The sequence below is a fragment of the Tyto alba genome, unplaced genomic scaffold (genome assembly GCF_018691265.1).
Source record: "Tyto alba isolate M040663 unplaced genomic scaffold, T.alba_DEE_v4.0 Super-Scaffold_18, whole genome shotgun sequence".
Lineage (NCBI taxonomy): Eukaryota > Metazoa > Chordata > Aves > Strigiformes > Tytonidae > Tyto > Tyto alba.
The window spans coordinates 3,952,126-3,975,786 of NW_024881280.1; the positions used below are offsets into that span (position 1 = coordinate 3,952,126).

General features: G+C 44.0%; 1 protein-coding gene across 1 annotated transcript in view; it reads left to right on the forward strand.

The window, feature by feature from the left end:
- Positions 1-23,661, forward strand: part of HSD17B12 (hydroxysteroid 17-beta dehydrogenase 12) — a 95,157-nt gene that overhangs the window by 16,255 nt on the left and 55,241 nt on the right. Inside the window, 2 exon segments of the mRNA XM_042790983.1 lie at positions 16,555-16,601; positions 21,454-21,529. Of these exon segments, the coding sequence (XP_042646917.1) occupies positions 16,555-16,601; positions 21,454-21,529 (123 nt within the window).

The window sequence follows — 23,661 nt, forward strand, 5'->3', positions numbered from 1 at the left end:
GTTATACATACATGATACACGCAGGGGAATTCCTCCTGAGCCCTAAATGCTGGCCATGACAGATAAATGGATGGTCTGAAATAGCAGGCAAGAGCTGCTATATATACCCTGCAAGTGTTAAGCAAAGGAATCAAACTGCGTGGTGGCATATTGGGCTCATGGACTTAATATAGTGTGTCCGTGGTCACATACTCAAAATAGTTGTGTGGTTTGTGGTTTTTTTTTTTTTTTTTTTTTTTTTTTTTTTTATGGCCCTTGCAAGTCTTCCTTCCCTCATAGGCCCCTGGAGATCAGCGGTCAAATAAAAGTAGTTTCTTGGGTAGTTCTGACTTTGGGAATGCCTGTGTTATTTTGGGGGAGAGGGCAGGTGGAATTTGAATTTATAAGGGGTCAGTGGAAAACTTACCAGTATGCTTGAATCTGTTACATGGAGGTCCACGCGGCTATTGCAAAATCTAAACGATTCACAGATCCAAAGGGCTGAAAAAAATCCCTAGTCTATTTTTAAAATAATTTTTAAAAGCCCTAGCATTTCTGGAACTCTTCTCATTTTTAGAATTTATAGGTGTTGAAACAGTCACATAGCAGAAATGTGTCTTAACGGTTGTCAGTTAGACACAAGAACTTTTTTAAAAGATCTGTAAGAATGGAAATAGCTTTGGGAAGGATTAGATGTTGTATTAGCTCTGTGGGCTTTTCAAAGTCTTCACAAAAATTCAGCAAGGAAACGAAGCTGCTTCCCATCCCAGTAGAATATCAAGAGGTCAGAAAATACCTATACAGTGTTGTGTAACTTCCTTGTCATATAGAGTGCAGGGCAGGTGCAGTTGCTGATGGATGTATATACACACTTTTTCTCTTCACGTGTAAAATCTGTCTCTTTCTTGGAAGGTCCAACTTTTAAAAAGGGTGACTTGCGTAAGTAATAAGCTGGTGCAGAGAACGGGAAGGTGACAGTGTAGGGTTATTAGGTGTCTTGTAACACTGTTTTAATATGGCTTGGGCTCTTAAGTGAAAGATTCTGGGAGAGCCCTTGCAGCTATTGCATCACTTGCCAAAAATAGCATCTTTACTGCATAAGGCAGCCTGTCTGCAGTGTGGATAGGCTTGAGAAACTAGTGCTTCTTGTGAATGATGTTCAGTCATCCTTCCTTCTCAGCTAAGCAGGTTTTTAGTCTAAATTTTGAGGCAGAATGAAGTAAAAGGTTTTATTTTCTGTCTCTGGGGGTGGGGTGAGTTTGAAAATAGCAGTGTCCACATTTCTGGCTGCAGCATGATTCTAAAAATACATTTTTAAGCTTACTGAAATTACAGTTTAAAGACACTGATAAATATGTTCTTATATTGTAATTGTCTGGGGAAGGGAAGAAAAAAAAATGCTTTGTGCAGAATGAGGTAGTCTGCTTTCTCATCAATCACTTAAATTTTAAGAGTTGTTTTTTTGGTGTTTTTTTTTTTTTTTTAAATTGCAATTATACAATGCAAGTGAAGTATAATGCTAATCCAAATTCTTATTAAAAAGCCCACAAAACCTAAATCCTTTCCCTTGAAAACAGAAGGCACGTTCTACAGTGGTTTTTTTTCTCTTCTCTTATTCTGAAATCTTAGTCAAGATGTAGCAGCAAGGGAGTGTGTTTGTATTCCAGTGGTGTTGCTGAACCAGACAGGTCCGCAGCACAGCATTTTATTTTTAGACTCTAGGTTGCCATTTTTATCCTGTAAAAAATATTCATCAGCGTCTGGGTGACGGGCCATCAGTTTTTATAAATGTGTCAGACCACGTTTTTTCCACCTCTCTCTCTAGTTCTCCTTTTATGTCCTGCTCTATTCCTTTATTTTTTGGGGGGAAAGGGAGAGGGGGGAACGAGGGTGCGGGTTTTAATTCATGCATTAGATTTTTTTTCAATTCACAGATCTTTAGCGTCACACGGTTCATTCAACTTCTGTGCTCGGCTGCTTACGCAGCTTTGCTTATTGTCTGCAATGGGTGAGCTGTTCTGGTGCACGGAGCTGGAGGCATGGGCAGGGGTGGGACGGGTTTGCTGCTGGACCCCTTGCCTCGGCTGCCCCCTCGCTCTGCTCCCCCTCCCCGGCCCCCCCAAAATGCCCCGATGTGGCCGTGCCAGCTTCACGTAGGGCTTCAGGGTACTTGTCAGGTATCAAACGACTTCCTGGAGAAGCTATCGAAGATCTCTTTGCAATAAATTTATGTAGGTCAGCTGGCCTCTGAAACTAGAAGTGGGGAGATCTCTCCTGTTCTGGGGTGCCGAGGAGCGGCGGGTGCGCGGCGGTGGAGAGGCAGCGACTCTCCCGAAGCGTGAAGCTGCACAGCGCGAATTTCACGGCCAGGGTGCCACCCGTCGCAGTTGCTTCCGAAGGGGCGTTGGATTTCTGAACCTGCCTAGTACAGCTGCCCTGTACGTGTGTGGAAAGCCTGAGCTGAGTCGCCCCTTGAGTCCTCGAGGAGCCGCCGAGGTTGGCAGGGAACGCGGCGTGGGTTGCTGTTGGTGCTGCTGCTGGCCCCCTCCTCTTCCCTCTCGACCCAAACGGGGGGGGGTCTGGCCGTGGCAGCGATAGGAGCTTGCTTTGGAGTGGCTCTTAGGGCCCGAGGGGGCCCTGCCTCGGAGGGCGAGGGCTCCCGGAGTGGTCTCTCTGCCTACTTAGGTTTCACCCGAACGATGGCAGGCGGGGGACTGAGAGAAACAAGTGAAAATGGTGCGGATGCTCTATCAGTAGTTGAAGGTCTGAGTCAACTCTGCCCTGATTAGTTTTATTTATAATTTTAAAAGCTTTTGATGTCTTGGGAGCACGAGTACCCAAGACAACCTGTTGGGCCAGGGCCAAACTTGTGTGTTATGGTAAGGAATGGCAGGTATTCACAACTGTAAGAGCAATGAAGTGATCAGGATGTTTGGTTACTGATGCGTTTTGGGTTAGAAGTGGAGATTCAGTATGCTTAGATTGTATATACACATATACACATGTGTTAAGCCTTCTTTAAGGAGGAAAAATGGATTGGATTTTGATCTTATTTGAAGAGGCACTGTAGGTTGAGACCTTCCTCAGGAGGGTTCTCAGGTACAGTCGTGCACCTTTTGTGTATGGGAATATAATATACTGAGCATGTGGTGTGACTTAACTAGTAACCTCCTCAACTGTGTGTAATTAAAAAGTAGCTTATCAAAGATATGCTGTATCGATCTTATTTCTGCTGCATAAGATAATGTAACACTCTGCCTTTCTTGGGGTTAAAACTTGTTTTTCCTTCTGCATGGAGAGGTAGCTGTCCTGATTTATAACATTCCTTTCTGAAAACGGAACTTTTTCATTTTTACATATTAGGGTTTGTAAACCCTAGGAAAGTGGCCTTGTGGAAGAAAGTACAGTGGTAGGCGGTATTCTTATTATATATAATAAGAAATTAAGTAACCTATGCATTTCTTTTTTTTTTTAATCTGTTTTGACTATGATGAGTTTGAAACCACGTTGTAAATGAGAGGTCATGGGTTGGAGGCTGGACCTAAGATGGTTTACTGTCGTGAAGGGTAGCAGTATCCAGGTTGGATTAATGCTGCAGGAGAAAGCAGGTAAGGCAGAAACGTGCTAGTTTCCCAACTAGTCTCCTATTCAGGCCTGGCGTGGCTGGTCTGAGCCAGAGCGAAGAGGCTTGGGCTGCTCCTGTGCGGCAGGAGGGTGTAACAGTGGCCAGGTTCATCCATGCGGACCTGGCTTAGCTGGTAAGCCCTGTTCTGTCCAAAAAAATGCCGAGGAGCGCAGGGTGGGTACGTGGTTCCAACACAGCCAGCCTGTGCCTGGATGGGGTACGGGTACCGACTGGGCAGCCAGTTGGGTGACCCCAGCCTGGCTCCCACCTGGGACTGGGCTGGCCCTCGCTGTCCCTCCCGGGGGAGTGCTGCGGGGCGGCTCGTCGCTCGGGTATGGTGCCGGGCCACGGTGGTCCTCAGCGCTCTGTGGTGCTGAAAGGCACCCAGGGATTCTGTAGGAGACGACTTGGGTCGGGATGGGCTCATCGGCTGAAGGCTGGCAGGGTGTTAGGTGAGAATATACATGTGTTCTGTGCGCTCACAGCCCAGAAATCCACCCGTGCCCCGGGCTGCAGCCAGAGCAGGGGGGGCAGCAGGGCCAGGGAGGGGATTCTCCCCCTCTGCTCCGCTCTGGGGAGACCCCCCTGCAGTGCTGGGGCCAGCTCGGGGGCCCCCAACAGCAGAAGGACACGGAGCTGCTCGAGCGGGGCCAGAGGAGGCCACGGAGATGCTGGGGGGGCTGGAGCAGCTCCCCTGGGGGGCCGGGCTGAGAGAGTTGGGGGGGTTCAGCCTGGAGAAGAGAAGGCTCCGGGGAGCCCTTCGAGCGGCCTCCCAGGGCTTAAAGGGGGGGCAGGGAAGGTGGGGGGGGACTCTGGATCAGGGGGGTGGCGGTAGGACGAGGGGTAACAGGTTTTAAACTGAAAGAGGGTGGATTTAGCTGAGATGTAAGGCAGAAATTGTTCCCTGTGCGGGGGGTGAGACACTGGCCCAGGGTGCCCAGAGCAGCTGTGGCTGCCCCCTCCCTGGAAGGGTTCAAGGCCAGGTTGGACGGGGCTGGGAGCCCCCTGGGCTGGGGGAAGGGGGCTCTGCCCCGGGGCAGGGGGTGGCACTGGATTGTCTTTAAGATCTTTCAGGTCCCTTCCAACCCAAACCAGTCTGTGATTGATTCTGTGATCCACCCGAGACTGTCTGTAGCTCTTTCTTCTCAGAGACCATCTACCTGTCTTTTTCCCAGAGAATGTTTTATCTTGGGCACAGTGATCCTTGTTGCAGACTTAGATGCTGAAAATGTTTATTATCTTTGGCACAAGGCAGGGTGCTGATGAGGGTGGTGAAGAAATGTCCGAGCAGTTCTGCAGCTTGGGGTTCATTTGGTTCATTGAAGAAAAATCAATTTCTACAGTGTCAGTTTTCCTAGTCTTTCTGTGCTTCCCAGCTTTCCTATTTTTGGTGTATTGTTGACGCACTGAAATTCTACTCTAACTTACATTCAAAATGAAGATTTTAATTCAGGAGATAGAGGAAGGATCGTGATTTTTTGAATAGATGGAATATATTTAGATCATTTTGGTATTTTAAATGTACTTAATTTTTTAATTCACTTGTTATCTGCAAACCTGTAGTCCAAAGAGATTCTTATAGAGGCTCCCATCAAAGGGCTGCCTAAATGTCTAATCTTATAAATTTTGTTATATCCATTAGATTTACATGTTTAATAAATATATAAAATAATTCAATAATCCTCAACATAATTTTAAAGGACAGAGGTAAAGTTAAGCAATGTGATCAGCGTCGTTGCTTACATGATCAGGAGATGGTGGAGAAAACACCAAATCCCAAACACCAAATCCCAAACCAGCAATTCAGTTTCAAAGAGAACAGGAGGAGATGATACTGGTCCATGCAGGATGTAGCTCAGCTGTGCATCTTCCTGTTACAGTCTGTATTAGATGCTAAAGTTTTACCTGGATTACAAAAAAAAAACAAACAAAACAAAACAAAAAACCACCAACCTGTAAAAGATCTTGATAGTTTTTTCTTTTATGAATTTGTCCAAAATCACCAGCTGTTGTCCACCGAGTAGCAGAGCTGCAAGCTGGGGACAGGAGGAGTATCCTGGAGAGTATCTCGATGTGCTTGGCTGCTTGGTACCTATTGCTGACCACTGCCAGAGACCAAATCTTGGGTTATCTGGGTCTCTGTTCTGAGCTGGAAGGTCTATTCTTGTGATAAAACTGTTATACTATGAGAGAGCTTGTCTACATTGTGTTTTTTTCCCCTCTTTTCCAATATGGATAGTTGGATATGTGCAAATGGAGGGAACAAGTGAATGGTGACGGGGTGTTTTTATTAAATTACATGGGGTTTCTTCTAATGACCTGATGCATCAGGATGTGCCATGCCCATACTGAATGGTGCATTATGCTTGAAATGTACCCAAACCTTCATTTAGAGATTTCTTCAAGACTTTGTGTTTTGTATAATTATAAATAGTTCAGGTCCTAGTCATGAAGCTGTGAAAGGTCAACCGGTGTTTCAAAGGTGTAGAGAAAAGGTTGTATTTAGCACTGCATTCTGGGGTGTCTTGACATTTACAACAAAAAATTACAGAATTTCATGCCCACATAGTCTGATCTTAAAAAGTCTTTACAAGGTGCTGTTGCTTCTTTTCATGTCCCAAACATTTTTGGAGACTGGTGTCCTCACTGTGAATATGGAGTGAATATTCTTGAGTAAGATGATTTGAGTTATTGCCCGCACAGTAAAGGTTTCCAGAAGGAGATCTTTCCCCGTTCAGATCCTCTTCAGGAAACCAAAGTCTCTGTTCTCTTAGGACCCCTGCACATTTGTCTCTGCTATCATTTATCTCATACCTCTAGCTTCAACTAGCCTCTCTTTCATGAAGAGATGAGCAGTGACACTCTGGAACTCAATTTGTGTGTTGAGATGGGGAGGAGAAAAAAGGAGAATTTCTCTGATGCCCTCTGACAACCTGAGGAAGCCTGGAAGCGTGCAATTAATAGAATGTATCAAAAACAATCAACTAATTAGTCAGGCTTATTTTGTTTCCCATTTTCCTTCTGATCCCTTAAATGGATAGTAATGAACAGATTCTTGTAACAAGTTTGTAGTTCTATTTCCAGAGTTACGTCTGTCTTGTCCTGCACTGCTGTCTTGCATCTCAGAGCTCCTCCAGCAGGTCAGGTTCCTTACCTTCACTGTGCTTTTCAGTCAGAAACATTGGGTTTTCTCCTCCTTTGAGATACTCAAATTTCCAGTCTTAATTGTGACCAACTTGTATTTTCTTCCCAGTGTTAACCTACGCTTTTCCTTTTCTGGTGGCCACACTACAGGACCTTATGAAGAGCAAACAAAACCCTTTTAAATTCACCTCCTAGAACAGGTAACCCTTAATTATTTTCGCAGCCCTTTTTTTTGCAGCTGTTCCCATTTAAATTACCTAATGTATTTTTGCTTTCTATTGCTATGGGAAACACCTCGGTGGGTGCAATCAGGTTATGTAAGCTGTCTTTATAGCTGCATCAGAATGGCAGTTTATAGTCCATTTGATATTCAGCCACTGCACCCCCGGTACCTCTCTTCCATTGCTTACAACAGTCACCCGAACTCTAAGCAAAGTTAGTCTCAAGCTCCTGTCTTGACATCTGGTACCACCACGTCACCATGTAATTAATATCTGGCAATATTATGCTTTTATTGCTGTTGTTTATAAAACCATCTAATTCTTTGCGGTGTGATGCTGTGATCCTTTTCCAGTAGATAAGTTGTCCGTGAAGTTCACAGAGCGTTCCCTTGTGCGGTGGTCACTAGTAACAGTGCAGAAGAGGATTTGTGCTGAGCGTGGACCCTGAGGAGAGTAACTCGTAATTTGATTTTATCCTGATAAAGTTCCTTTTTTGGGGGGTCTGAGCCATTGTAGGCACCTCCCCAGATAGCTCCTGACGATACTCTAAGATTCTTCTTCTAGGTCTCAGACACCTTCACAGTCATAGTTTCTTATGGTCATCGTATAAAATGATTTGCTTTTGCCTTGTAGGTCTGGAGCACTATTCTTGTCTAAACTGATTATACTTTTAAAAAGTTTGGCACAGTTTGCCTTTTGATTAAAAATGGATTTAGCGCACTGCATTTTATCCCAATCTCCACCTTTTTTCTACACTTGTGATTATTCTGACACCTTGCATCGCTTTGACTTGAAATGAATATGCCCACAGCTTGCCAAGATCACTTGTTATCCTCTTCTATTTGCAGGTGTTGGTTTTTTGTTGCCATGTCACTGACTCGAATTTATTTTTCTGCCTGTTACAAATATGTAGTGAAAGAGGGGAAAAAAAAAAAAAAAGCTCAAATTTCTTCTAGTGACTTCTTATGTAGAGCCTCCTTTCAGCTGTACAGGCTCCAAACCCAGAGGCCCTTCTACCAGCTGCTTAGTTCCTTCTCAGAAAAGCAACTTACTGATGCCTCTTTCCAGTGGCAAACACACCGAAAGCCTTCAGCTGGTGCCGGTCCCAAGCTATCTGATCTTCAAAGTTTTCCTGTTGTATTCTCCCTCTCCTAGAGGCAGGAAGAACCAGAAACGGTAATTTGAGCATCGTCCGTGCGTGTGCTTTCTTGGCCTGGTCATGCTTGCATTGACAGTCAGCACCCATCACGTATTTCATAATGACGAACAAACGAGAGCTTGTTTTTGCCAAATATATTAATACTGTGCAGTAACCTATGATCGTGCCTCACTGAGCACAAGGCAGCTATAGCTTTTGCATATGCCTAACTTAAACAGACTCGAGCAGACGATTTGAACAACTTCCTCGCTGCTGCAGAAGCTCGACTCGGGGCACTCTTGGGTTCGCCTGGCATTTTCTGGATCAAAACCCTTGCAAGCAGCAAAGTTCCTAAATTTGTTACAGGATGGGGTGGGGGGTTCTGAGCGCAGGAGGCGGGATGAGAGTTCCCTCTCTCCTCCCAGACGCCCGTGTCCATAACACAGCAGCCCGTGGCGAAGGGGAGAAAAAGACCTTATGGCAAAGACTTGCCACCCTGGAACTGGGGGAGCTCACGTAGGGGCAATTGGAGCCGATCCTGCGTCAACGTTGCCTGTGACTTTCATGAACTCTTCTGTATTATTTTCTTGTTGGGATTTCTAGACTTCTTCTAGCTCTCAAGTCTAAAGGCATCTTGAGAGTGCACTGCCCCAAACCCTTTCTTGCTGTAGTTCTGGATGAAATGGGAACTTGTCAGTGCTGTGATATTTATAGAATATTTTTCTACCCACAATCCTAGCTCCTAGACACAAGCTGTTACCAAGTAAGTGTTTGGTTCTGGGAATTGAACCTTTTTCTGTAGCCTGTCTTTTCAAAGTCTGACCATTAGGTGTTAGCTCATTTGTGCAGAAAAAACCCTTTATATGGAAAAAAAAAACCCAAACCACTACCCAGATTTTCTAGGATTTCAGCTTGGGTACAGATGATCTTTCTGATGAAGCTTCCTATTTCAGCAAGTTAAATTGAGGATAGGAGTGAAGTTTGTCTTATTTTTGCACCGAGTTTTCTGGTTTTATTTAATAAAAATGCAGGGAGTTACTGCTGTCTTATTAACTTGCAGCCAGCATGCTTATCTTCTTTGTTCTTTGTTAAATATGAGCTGGCATGTGTTAGACTGCGTTAGCGTTCACTCTTTGGGACTTCAGTGGTTTCTAAATTTGGCATTGCTAAGCCGGTGCCCTGTTTGCTTGAATCAATTGGGGCTGCTATTTTTAGCAACAAAAGGGAATTGAAATAGCAATTTTCTTTCCATGTAATAGATCCCCAAGAGGAATACTGATGCAAGCTCTCTGTCATCCCATATTCTCCCCCTCCCCAAAAGCACTCAGACGAAAGGCAGCTGTCATGGTTTGCGGCTGTATTAATCTTTAATCAATCGAGTGTTTTCTGCATTCAGGTGTTCAGGGAAAAAGAGGGTCACGACAAGGATCTGCCTAGAATAACTAAGCACTCGTGCATGGTTTGTGCAGTCAGAATTTGTGGGTAACGGCAGGGATAGACAGAGCAGCTAAAATTAGTATTTGCTTCCAGTGTTTCTCCAGTCTATTTTTGATGCTTGATTTTGATAAGGTTGATTGGGCTCTTACTAAAAATAGCCATTCCTAGCAAGCTGAGGACAAAAAGTAGAATATTTTTAACCAGCACAGACTAAAGTACTTTTGTTGGCTGGAGATAATCTAGAAGCTTGGTATTGGTCAAATGCCAATGATTTATATAAATCTGTAATAAATGAAGCACTACTTGATGCCAAGCAGGGATAGTCTTTTCTCCCCTTGACAGCTTTTGTTTTCCCCAGGAGCTGTCATCTTAATATAGCCTCCGTGTTTCGTAGCAGAAGGATCTCGAGTCTTCAGTTATTTATGTGTTGTACTTTAAACCTGTGCTAAGGTTAGCTGTGCTGTGAAGTTTCTCTCAATTGCATGGCTTTAACAAGGCACACTAGACGCCTAGTTTATTCTTTCTGTTGGTGCCTGCTGCAGCTGGGTACCCTGCTGTGGCAGACCCTCGCTGGCATCTGGATTTGGTCTTGCAGGACAGGGATGGCTCTTCTGTGCGAATGGAGGATGTAGCTGAGAGACTGGCTCTGCAGTGGCCATTTTGACAACAAATCTGAATACCTCTCCGAGCATCGGGAATGTAGCTGAGCTGCCCTCCTTGAGATCTGCTTGTTAGCTTAATTTTTTGGCAGGAGCAACGTAGATGTTCCCAAATTGCTGGGCCCACATCTTTCTAGGGGGAATAACACTGTTAGTGGCTTGAGTTCTCCTTCCTAAGTAATGATGTACGTGAGTGCATCTGCAATACTTTGAAAGATTGCCTGAAAACTCACGCTTTTCTTAATGAAAACAGGAAAATGGCTGAACTGAAATGAATCTGTAGTTTGAAGAGGCTAGTAGAGAACATGCATGATGGTTGTTAGCTTCAGGGTGCAGGTAGTCAAAGCAGCATAAGGAGTATGCCTGGTGCTGTTTGCTAGCAGCAACGTGGATAAAAGTGTTCCATGCTTTATCACTATTAGGAGATATTTTGCTGTGGAAAACATGTGTTTGTATCTGAAGGCAGGCTTGATCTCTTTAAGCTTTGTCTTCAGTGTAGTCTAACCTTGAATTGGAGAGTCACGAATCTATAATCTTGTTTCAGCATGATTGCTCTGCAGAACTGCAGTAGAATTTTCTATGCTTGCTGTTGCTCCCTCTCCCTGTGTCAACACCGGTCCTTGCTCCCGTCATGAGACGAGATGATTTCTACATGCCTGCCTCATGCTTTACTGCACCATTCTTTGTTTTTGTTTTAAGATGTCCTGGATGCATAAGGAGAAGATAAAAATGTTCTTTCTGGGCCTCGAATATTCATTTTTTTCACAAAACAGCCTGCCACGGTCTGCTGGGTGCTGCTTTTGCCTGGCTATAGAGTGGTAGTCCCTTTTTAACAGCAGGGAATGTTGATCCAGTATAGGATCCTCTTAGGAGGTGGTGGATGTTTTCTCACTGACCTCTTATTTGGAAAGTCAGTGGCTGTTACTTCTTACAAGCAGGAAGACCATGTGAGCACCCTTCACCATTGGTGGTACCTTACCCTGTGCATGTTTAGCCACGGGCTGTGGGATTTCTGAAGGGTAACAGCACCTATAGCAAGGTACTGTAGGAAGCATTTGCATGTTCACCCCTCTGTAAGCTTTCTGGAGAAGAGTCTACATTTTTAGTCCCTAAAGTCATGTACCACTGGGTGTATTAATCATCTGAAGTCACTGGCTGGTTACACAGTGTGTTTCATAGGCTTGGTCTATGGCTTTTTTAATAACAGGAAAGCTGTTCCCTTTTAGTGCAAGACCACGCATCTCACGGACTGCTGAGTTCATTTAGCTTTGCCTGTGTTTGTCAGGGGTTGCTTTGAGTTTGGTACTGGACAAGAAATTATGCCAATGCTTATGAACGGCATCATATCTGTTGTACGTGTGACAAAAGCTGTGAAACACACTGTGAAAAGTTAGGAGGTGAAGTGGCTAGGTGGTGTTAGGGAATTAGTGAGTTCTGTCTGTCGATAACTGGTCTAGTAGTAGAGGTGATGGTAGATTCCATTGCAGCTGTATCGTAAATTGAAGAGGTCAACAACATACAAGTAAACTCAAAGCAGGAGTTGAGAAGGTTTGGGTTGTTTTTTTTAAGTTTTGTTTAAGTTGGTTGGTTGGCTGTTTTTTTTTTTTTTTTCCTTCTCTCCCCACACCATTTAGGAAACAAATTTCTGGCACGGTCTTTAGGGCAAAGATGCTATACTGTCCTAAGTGGAGATGTGGTTTATGGAAATGCTTGCATGATGTGTTAAGGATAATGCTGTAATTAAAAATTTAACTGCTGATCGGAATTCTTGTGCGAATGACTTGTACGTATGCAATGGCAGTTGAAAGATCTACAGCCTGCATATGGCATAACCTCCTCCAGCGGTACGAGCAGATGATGCCCCATACTGCTTTATTTATTCAGAGACCTTGATGCTACATTGGAAGTTTCTCTTTGCACACTTACACTTGAGTAAGGCCGTATCCAAAGCATTGGTGGGTTCAGTCACACCTCAGTGGCTAGCGTGAATGGTGATTTGTAGGTGTTTTACCAGCTTTCCCACTTCTTGTCTACCATTTTCAACTGTATAGGGACAGTTGGAATACAAGACTGTTTATGCACAACTGAAATGAAAGCTGGGACTAGGGGATAAAACCCTTGCGTGCATCTGTATGTAACCCATTATAACAATGATTACGCCAGTCTTACCCAGGCAAGAAATTGTCATTACAGAGAAGAGCAAGAGATGTTCCTTTCAGTGTGCTGGACTCACAACGGCCAGGCTGTGTGGCCTCTGACTCAGGACAGGAGCCTTTGGGCAGGTTTTTCAGAACTGAGAGAAGATGTTGTAGTCTTGCACGTGTCAGCTCTGTACTTATACATATCCCAGTTTCAAAAAAGCATGTCTTGAGGTGGGAATCTGTTCTGGATGCAGCCTAATTTATGTTGTGAAATACCTTGTGTCCAGCGCTGCTGAACTCTGGCTAGTGGTAACTTACTGGGGTAGAACATCTCCAGCCCAATATGAGTGCACACATTGATTTATTAAGAGTGAGCTGTTTTCATAGGATGTCGTGTTACTGGATACCTTTCCTTATTTTTCTTCCCCTTTTCTGCTACAGCCCCAAAAGTCAGGGGAAGATGGATGTTGACTTCTTTGTCTAAAATCAGCCAGTGCTTCAATGCAAACTTCCATTCAGGCAAACTTTTATTTGGTGGGCTCACACACGAGCTGCCTGGGCACTCTTCTCGCTTCTCTTCTGGAGACGGCAGATGGCTGAAGTGGGAAGCTACTACAGTTAGTCTGACTACTGAGTAAATGTGTATAATCACACTTACAAGCTGGTGCAGCTTTCTTGCACAGACAATAACTTATTCCTACCCTACTTGCTTTGCCTTCTTTAAGCTCTGCCAACTGCAGTCAATTTGTAACTTTTGTTGGAAGGCAGTCTGCAGAAGAAACAGAATTTAAAAGCTTGATCCACACTTGGAGTTAAACTAGCTTGGGCACATCAAGTTGATAGTAAAAATTTAGTTAACCACTTCAAAGCTGTGCCAATTTAAAACTGCAACACTTGGCTCCAGAGTGGAAACTAGAGATGAACGTCATCAATACAAAAATTAAGTGCCTTGCTAATGCACAAGGCTTACCAAAGCCTCTGTTTCATGGCTCTCCCCTTCCCCATACCGTATACACTTCAGGTAATCCAAAACGTGGAGGGAAATAAGGGCTGAATCTTGACTTGTGTGGCGTTGGTCCCATCAGCTGCCTTTACCTCACCTCTTTTCCTTGCTTTTACAAGATAGGGTCTAAGTATTGCTCTCAGCTCTGGCAGGTATCTGTCTGGGCAGCCTTTCTGCCCCCCCAAACTGCTCACTAGGATCCCATAAGTAGGCAGTAACTGCAGCTCCCTGGCTGAACTGGGTGCTGCTGGTCAGCAGGAGGACAGGTCTGCATTAGCACGTTTCCCATCCCAGTCCTCTGGTGCTGGCCTCTGCACCAGTGCAGCCACTGATGGGAAATCCGTTTGCTTAGAATGGGTGAGAGCTGAGGCAGGCAGCTTCTCTTGAAGGGCCTCAGGAAGAGAAGTGTGGCCTGAAGAAAAGGTGTTTTAGGTTATACACTGGAAGGAGCAGAAGCAAAACAAGAGTGTGTATCATCTGGGTGCCTGTTTATATAGCTGATGGCTCAAGCACTTTTCTTTTCCTGGAGGGACTCTGTAATGTTTTTCATCATTTATGTATATCAGATTTTTTTAAATGTCTCAAGTTCTGTTCTGGAGGGTACTTTAACCTCTGGACTACAGGTTATTTTAATTTGAAGTGGGGCTTAAAAATGGAAGAACTGTTCTGTTACTTGTAGTTCAATTAGAAATCCCTGATCTTCAGCTTCTTAAGTCTCATGCTCTAGCTGATTCTATTACAAGTTACCTAAGCAATGGATTCAATAAATGAGGTAAATATCCTTGACTGAAATTGTACTTGCACTTTACTAAGCCTTTAAAGTGCTACAGATACTTTTTGGAGTCCCTGCCTTATGGAGCATACACTCTCATCTGTAGTTGCTAGAAGCTGAACAACTCACGGTGTCAGAAAGCAGTATTTTAAAATGCTGAGCTTCTTATCTGGGAATAAAACCATTAAGTCCATGACTTTTGAGTTGGAAGGAGGAGAAACAATCTGTAAGTGTTATAGGGAATGGCTGTTCTTTAGGTACCTCACTAACTATACTGAAGGAAACAACCCCTTTCACCAAGTCACTGAAGTTGAATGTTTTCCAGATTGGGTCAGCTTAGAAAGTGTCCAGCTGCTGTTGTGAGAGTGGTACCGGTAGAGGTTTTCACTGTGCTCCTTATAATTTTGCTGAAGCAATAATATGAATAATTGTGTGATAAAGCATGAAGTGAAACCCAAGACCAGCAAGGCTGAAGCTTGTTAGTCCTTGAACTGAAGGGATAAGGGATGGTGCCATCCTGCAGGACTAATGCTGGCTGCCTAAATGAATAACAATATTGGTACAGGTTTGGTTGCAGATAAGTGGGCTCCTGGGAATGTATTCTTGATTTCTTCCCCAAGGTCTGCTTTTTTTTTTTTTTTTTTAAATCATTTGGACCCCTACTCAACCTTTCTATATGTGGATTTGTTTCTCTAACAAAACTGTTACTCACGCTTCCCTAATCGTGGCTGGATAGGAAGTAGTAAAATGGTGTGACACAGACACTTGGTCTTCTCAATAAAATTCCCTGGGCCTGACAGCACAGCAGCTAGAACTCCATTTACTAGCTGGAGCATCCTGTGTGTTCAGTATGTGTTAGTATGCTAACAGTATAGTCCTGCATCTCCTTATCACACTGGAGCTATGGCACCTTGCAAATAAACCTTGAAACCAGGAAAGGGATAAATGTATGTGTATGTACCTTCATCTGTGGTCATCTGTAAATCTAGCTGGAGTCAGGGACATGACTGGATCTTTTTTCTTAGCCTGTTACTGTACTGTTGGCTGGCCATTCAAACTTCCTTTGCTGGTGGCTTCATCACTGGTTATTATGTCCACTTATTTATAGCTAGCAGGCACAGAAACTGAAACGCTTACAGCATTTCCTAGCTGTTATTACTCAAACAGAAATATTCTGGCTGCTGTTTGCATGACAACTGTTATGGGTGATCTGCAAGCAGTGACTAATCAAATCATCTGCGAACACATCTCCTTGTGCTGCCCTGAAGGGAAGTTTTTGCAGAATCCCGGTGCCGGACAACACCTCTGTCTGCTGTGAGTTTCACTCAGGTAGAGATTGACCTGAGAGTTGAACCGGTGCTCTCCGTTCAGTTTTCTGAAGCGTTAAACAAGCCCAGTTATTTGGGCGTTCCTACCATACGTTCAGGGTTAAACAGTGGAAGCACAAACCAAACTGTTCTGGTCTGACAGGAGGACAAACAGAAAAACCTGGTATATCTGTAGCCTCTTGGAGAATGAGAGCAGACACAGATGAGTGGAGAACTAAATGGATAAGGGTGTTGGGTTGTAGGCATTGGGTTTGATGAGAAGGAAGAGCTGAGAGGAAAAGGAAGTGGTGCTGAATATGCTTGCTTAAAAAGCAGTTGGAAAAGCAAAGTCTGGATGGAGGAATTGCTATTTAGTGAGCAAACTGAGATGATCAGCTACTGGTGTGGTGAGAGCCCTGGAATAATCTGTCAAACTAATGGCGTGTTGAGTCACTCGGAGCTTCTCAGCATGTGGAAAAGAATCCTAGAAAGACTTGAGGCTTGACACAGATCCCAGTCACCCACGAGTGAAAAAATTTAAGCTCTAGAAGCCCAGCTTGCAAGGGATGGCTGCATCAGTCGCTCATGCTTGCTGCTAGTAAGCAGAATGGTCACAGGGATCTGAAATCTGTTGGAGAGTCACTAACAGAGACCTGTTGCCTGCGTCCTGAAATGTTTGTTTTATTGACTGCTTACAGGTTTTAAGACACTTTTTATTTTGCTCTGTACTTAAAACTAAGTTGAGACCTGATTTAGTAAGACATAAATGAGTTTTGGTTTGTTTGGTGGTTTTTTTTTTTTTTTTTTTCAGTTAAATGACTTTGAAATCTCTCATAGTCTACAAAGCTTCTGAAGAAACGCGGTGGACCAGAGGACTGGCCTGAGAAAGGGTGCTGAACCTGATGCTTGAAACAACTGTTAGGCTCCTGACTCCATCTATTCCTCTCCTTTCTTACATATGGAAAGGTTTTAGTGCAAGTTTTCCAAGACATTTAATAATAGTTGTACACCTATTCCGGAGACTTTGATGTGTCTCTTGGCTGGAATGAGTACTTTAACAGCCTACGAATGAACACCCATTGCAGTTATTTCTGTGAAGCAACTAATGTATATCTGTCTTTTTTCCAGTGGTCACAGGAGCTACTGATGGGATTGGAAAAGCCTACGCAGAAGAGGTAAGAATTCTTATCACTTGGAAGTGTATCTCGATCCTTGGGAAGATGTCATGCTGTCTCAACTCTGTCAAGCAGCGGGTCATATCTCCTCACCTTATCTTAACATAGACATCTGTGGAGAGGGCTCCTGCTGTGCTTCCCTCTGGTGACCAGCCAAAAGTTGTATCTCTTTTTGTTAGTTTCATTTATTTGTGAATTCTATTTTCAGCCCTTTCCTTGTCCTTCAGTTTTTATTTTTAACTTTTTTTATGGTTGTTACAATTATTTTAACTTTCTCTACCCTTGGTATTTTCCTTTTGGTATTTCCAGGCACTGACTAAATGGCATTTCTACCTGCCTGCAGTATGTTCCAATTATTCCCTGTAGTTCATGAAGTCTCTGAAGCTGGGTTTTACCTCTATCTCTTTTACTGTGCTTTTGTTCTTGATGGATATGTGGGCTCCAAAGATGGTACTGAATATATTGCGTAAGACAGAAAGTGCCTGTTAGTATGGGGCAATTTAGCCTATAAGCCCAGAGAACATCATGACAAATAGTGCTGACTACAACAATTTATAGCAAAAATGACTTTCAACTCCAGCATCAGTATCAAAGTGAGCCTGTCTGTACTCATTTTTGTGTTCTCTGGAACACCAGCATGACTTTGTCTGAGGACATCAGCTGTGTGAGATTACCTTTTTCTTGAATTTTTTGTTCTGCAGAGCCCACAGGGAAAGTAGCATTCCTCCTCATGGGTAGTCCTCATCCTTCAGATTTCCCTTCAGCCCTTTGTGCCCTGCCACCTGCACCCCCAGCCCCCAAATTCCTTTCTACTTTGTGGCAAGTAGCACCTCATCCTACTGGGTCAGGAGAGGGGAGCTGCCTGCAAAAGCCTGGTGCCAACAGCACCTGATTATGGCATAGAGCTGACAGCTCATCCTGGCCAAATATCCCAGTTACGTGGCAGAGAAGCAAATGATGCAACACTTAAATTTAAGTGCCTAGAGCAAGTGGAAGGAGGTCACTGTGCCCAGGGCGTAGCACTACCAGGAGGAAGTCTTCTGGTGTGGGTCACACGCCTTGAACATCACGGGAGAGATGAGTTTCAGGATCTGTACGTTAGGTTATGGAGTGAATGAAACTACAGCTTGCTCTGTGTTCCGCTGGTGTGTCTAAGAGCCAGGCTGCCTTTGGACACAAACGTGTGCTGCTAGCAGAACCCTGCATTCGAACCCCCGTGAGGAAAGCTGATTACAAGTATGAGATCCTGCTGGGAAACAAGGGCTGTTTCAGCTTCTCTGCTATAGTTGCTGCAGGGACAGAGCAACCCAAAAGCACCCCAAAGGGTACAAGTGTTCATTCTTGGGCTATAGAAGAAAACGTATTTATCATGAGTTGTATTTCTTATTGTTATTTATTTATTTACAATAAAACACAAATCTACCCTTTGACAGTTTAGGTGGATGAAGAATACTTTTTGAAGTCAAGTGTGAATGCAGGGTGAAACGTGGAATACCTGGAAAGACTTCTCAGTCTTTCAATTAACTCTAGAGATGTCTTCATAAGGCTGCCAGCAGGGTCTTGACTTGCTGCTAGAAATTCCCTTTGGGTTATTATAAAATGCCACGGGCACACAGCTGCTTGGGCACTGATGGCTGTGATTATAATCATGTAGATTACTTCCTTCCCTTTGGAGGAGTTTGAGAAACATAACGGTGTGTTGAGAATCTCCTCTTCAGAAGTCTGATGTGGTCACCAGTAAATGATGGAAGAATGTTATGAATTTGTGGATTCTCTGGTTATGCTCTGCTATGTTGGTTACTTTCCTTATTTTCCAAGCAAAGAGCAGTTTCACTTTTCACTCTTGCGGTATTATTCTTTGCTCAGCACTGATATCCTTTTTGTCACTAGACCATCTCTTTGTGAAAGGTAGTGCCACAGTAAATGCAAATTTTCTTCTCTGTCCAAGTCCTGCTTATTCAGTCTTTGATTCCAAAGCAGCACACCTTTTTTGCCTTTTTTTTTTTTTTTTAAAGGATTTCATCAGGAGTCGCTATTTGTTGCCCATCTCTTGCTGTTTGCTTTTTCAAATCATGAGTTTAAATTTAATCTTAGATGTATTTGTATGCTAGTGGTAAACTAGAGGTGATGATCCCATCATGTACCTTGCAGTACTATGCTACGTACATCTGCTCAGTACTGCTTTTTTAGATCCTCTTGCTATACCTACTCCAACAAGAGCTTTAATTCTGCTTTGGTGGGCTGTTAATGACATTCCTTTCCATCCTGGAGAGAAAGCTTTAACAGCAGCTGTGCTTTCCTACCAAAGTGGGAAATGTGGTAGTTACTAACGTGGCACTTAGGGAAATCAGACACCTACATCCACCAACTCGCTTAGAATGATGACTCTTGCTTGCATCAATCCTTAGGCTACAAGAGCATCTTCCCAATGTTTGTTACTCTGGGTGAGTTTTTGTGATTAGTTTTAAGGTCTTCTCATTCAGCCTTTTCAGGACCCTAGGGACCTTGGCCAAAGACCCAAGTATAATGTTAAGTCATTGACAAAGCAAGTGGGTGTTCCTTTTTTCTTACATAAAATATAGTTAGTGGGATCTCAGAGGATCATTATTGCTCTTCAGACTGTTGCGGTTCCTTCCAACCCACTAGGCCTTTACCAGTGAAGTCACAGTGCTCAGCAGAAACTGTGGCCCTTTTAGTGTGAATATAGCAGCAGTTTTTTTTTTTCAATCTTGCTCTTGTGGTAGAAGTTCTCTAAATGAGCTGAGGTTCCACTAACTGGGTGCACTGACAGAGCTTTACTTCCTCAACTTTTGAGACAAGGACATCTGGATACTTTCCATAAAGCTGAGGTACCTGCTTAAGCAATCTGAGAGCCCAAAGGTCATGACTGCTGAAAGAAAGCAAACTGCATGTCAACAGTCTGGAGCTTAAACCCATGAGGAGCATCCCTGGGGCTTTTTTGTCCCATGGGACCAGAGCTATTTCGGACTGTCCTGGTGTCAGAGGCTGAGATACTTAGAATCGCAAAATCATCACTGACATGCTGGAGAGGTGGGCCTGTGCAAACCTCCTGGAGTTCAGCAAGCCCAAGTGCAAGGTCCTGCCCGTGGGTTGGGGCAATCCCAAGCACAAACGTGGCTGGAGAGCAGCCCTGCGGGGAAGGACTTGGGGGTGTTGGTGGATGGAGAACTGCCTGTGAGCCAGCACCGTGTGCTGGCAGCCCAGAACCCACCTGTGCCCGGGGCTGCAGCCAGAGCAGGGGGGGCAGCAGGGCCAGGGGGGGATTCTCCCCCTCTGCTCCGCTCTGGGGAGACCCCCCTGCAGTGCTGGGGCCAGCTCGGGGGCCCCCAACAGCAGAAGGACACGGAGCTGCTCGAGCGGGGCCAGAGGAGGCCACGGAGATGCTGGGGGGGCTGGAGCAGCTCCCCTGGGGGGCCGGGCTGAGAGAGTTGGGGGGGTTCAGCCTGGAGAAGAGAAGGCTCCGGGGAGCCCTTTGAGCGGCCTCCCAGGGCTTAAAGGGGGGGCAGGAGAGGGGGGGGAGGGACTCTGGATCAGGGGGTGGTGGTGGGACGTGGGGTAGCAGGTTTTAAACAGAAAGAGGGGAGATTTAGATGAGATGTAAGGCAGAAATTGTTCCCTGTGGGGGGGGTGAGGCGCTGGCCCAGGGTGCCCAGAGCAGCTGTGGCTGCCCCCTCCCTGGAAGGGTTCAAGGCCAGGTTGGACGGGGCTGGGAGCCCCCTGGGCTGGGGGAAGGGGCCCTGCCCGGGGCAGGGGGGTGGAACTGGATGATCTTTCAGGTCCCTTCCAACCCAAACCATTCTGTGATTTTATGATACAGGTTCAGTACAGAGTTCACTGAGGTGCTTTGTCATACTTCTCTCTGAAAGATTCTTCTTGGCTTGCATACTTCTGGTAGAAAGGCACATGAGATTAAGTCACTTCAGGTTGTTGCTATACTTCACTGTCATGTGGTGGTGTGATTTGTTCGGGTTTTTTGTTTGTTTGTTTTGTTTTTTTGTCTAAGATTTCCTTCAACACCTATTCTTACCTGCTTCCTAAGGCAGTGAAGAAGTTTTACTGGAGCAATGAGAACTTAGCTGTTTTTTATATGTAGATGTTAAGTGTCTGAAAGACAGTGTCACTGTGATCTGCGGATATGTTGTTTTTACTTTTTGCTGGAAGAGGGACCTACAGTAGTCACAAACATTATTTGTTTTCATTGCAGAGTAATTCCGATATGTAGCTATCTTTCTTGAGATGATTTTAAATTGAGCTGCTAGATCACATTTCGAACTTGCAGCAGTAGGTCTGATTTGATGACCAGGATATGCTCTGGCCACAGCTTAAGTTACACAGATAGCTTCCCTAAAAGAACTGCATGGGTAAATTAACCTTTATACCTATGATTAGTACAAAGTAGGAGTGGAGCCTGGCTAAAGGAAGGAAGCATTGGGTGCTGGAGTAATTTTGAGTGCTCAAGCGGCCATGGATATCTTAACTTGGCTTGGTATTACCTGTAGTTAAGATTAACTCTTTGCTCTGACTTGCAGAGTTGTTGTGAAAGTTCTGTAAAATATCTGCTGTTGGTTTTCTGTTTTATAAATGTTCCTATACACCTGTATTGCATGACTGAGAAGATAATGAATTTGGCGTGAAGGGAATCAAGTATAAGAAGTAGCATGGAAATATTTGTCTTGGTTTTCCTTGTCTCTATTTAAAAGTGTAATTTTTTCAAACTTTCTGGTAATTTACTGTTGTGATGTTTGACCAATTATGCAATTCCTTTAAGTAGGATATGAACTTGGAAGGGATTTATGACTGTTCTTACGTCTCCTGTTTTGTTTTGTTGCAGTTAGCAAGACGTGGAATGAAGGTGGTTCTAATCAGCAGGTCGAAAGAAAGACTGGACCTGGTTGCTAGTGAAATAAGTGAGTTGAAAACTTCTTTCCTAAACTTCATGGGCATGCTTATAAATAAATGCAGTTGCACTTGAATTTCATACATGCTGACATAGAGCTCTAATTTTGAAAAAGGTTTGCTCTTGTGCACAGTGCAAATGTTACAGATCTAAGTGGTAAAGGCCTCACAGGTTAATTTTACAGGTGGTTAACTTCTGAGAACAATAGCGCTTAATTCTGGAATAAGTGCTTCTAAAACTGTTAGTCTTCTATAAGAACAGCTTACCAGGTCAGACCAAAATACCACCTACAGCCATACTACCTGTCTAAAATCATAGCAAGACAAAAAAACACGTAGCCATTATTCATCTCAATATTCCCTCGGTTTAAAGCAAGTTTGATTTCCTGGGCTGCAGCCGTAAGAGTGGTTTCTTTGTAACTCATGAAAACAGGGTCTGTATGTTGTTTGTTGTATTACTAAGTATACAAATTTATGGTGGGTAGCTTCCCCCTCCTCACTGCCCCCCTCTTTTTTTTTTTTTTGTTTGGATAAGCTACTCAAAGATCAGATGGGCTGTAATCTCTTTTGGGGTGACAAGTGTGCATAGTCATAGGAATATAGGGAATGAGTTAATGTCTTTAAGAACCTGTTTTAGGGATTGTTTCTTTAGTAAGTGTGCAGTAAATGACTGTAATGCAAAATAAGGGAGCAACTTGAGTATTCCAATCACGAACGTAAAATGGGTATTTGTACAGGATCAGTTAGGAGAAAGCTTCCTCAAGTCTCATGCTGACAAATGATTTTGCCATCGGAGCAAAGTATAACTGTAATACACAAGAATTCCTCTTGTAATCTATCTCTCTTTTAATAAGGCAAATTTCGTGCAAGGTTATTAGTTTATGCAGAGTATGTCAAGATAAAGTGAGAAATGTAGCCTTGTGTGTAGAGGTTTTTGATAAGCAGGACTGGGAACTGTGTACTATAAAGCAGGTTTCTCAGCATAATGATGTTGGGTAAAGAAACCTCTAAGATTATGTTTCTGTGTTACCTCTGTTTTGCTTTGACTTTCCTAAAATGGTTTATGTACATGATGCAGATAACTGTAACAGCTGCTCTTTCAGAGGTCATAAATGTATTATTTTGATTTGAGTTTGTTAAAACTTGTAATACATTTGTTAGTGGCACTGCTTTACTGTAAAGCATGATCTGTAAATTAAACTGTATGCCAAGTTGTCAGGGGCTGCTTAGTGAACGTAAGGATGACTAAAAGACTTTAAGGACTTCAACTTGCTTAATGATAACTGTTTTACTAGTTTACTGAAAGATTGAGGACATACAGTTCTGTAGAGATAAACGCTGGTTTCTGGGTTTTAGTGTCCAATGTAAGATGAAACTGTTTTCTAGCCAGAAAAGTTCCTTTCTCTGCGTATGCTTAGGTGGTAGAGAGCATTCCTCTTTAGAGCGAAGATGGCATCAAGACCCATCTTCTGCTGGTTTGGAAGTAATTGTCATCGTTCATTAGCATCCCGTGTTTAAGGATGTCACTGCAGTGCCATGCCTGCGATGCTCTAGTTGATCCTGTGGCAGTGTAAACGCAACAGTATGGGTGTCACTGCTGGGGTGACCTGCGCGAGGGCTGAAGTTTAACTGCAAATACAGCAAGAAGTTGCAGCAAAAGGCGGTGGTCTCGGTGGTTCACCGCAGTAGCTGGGTGGTGGTTTGCTGCTTAGGTGAGCGTAGGCAGTCCTGCTGCTTACCGTGCTGGATGGGGTTGTCTTGCTAAGTAAAAGTGTAACTGATAGAAGTACCTACAGATATCTCGTTTGATTCCAGAACGCTTCAGCACGAAGCGACAAGCTTCCTGAAAGTGGTCACAGCCCTTTCTGTAACAGTCTGGAAATCTCTTCCTCCTTGGGAATTAAGCATGATGCTGACAAGACAGATAAATCTACTGCTTTGAGCTCTCGGCACTTCCATGGTAGCTGCTGGGGGAACTTCTCAGATTAAAGAACTAGGTACCTGTGCCTATGTAGAGCAGCCTGTAATACATAATTACAGTTAGGCCTCACCCAAACATTTTTCTGCTTTCTTTCCTAAACCATTCTGAAATGAGATGACTCATGCTGGGTTTTTAGAACATTTCTTGTGACAACACTGAGCT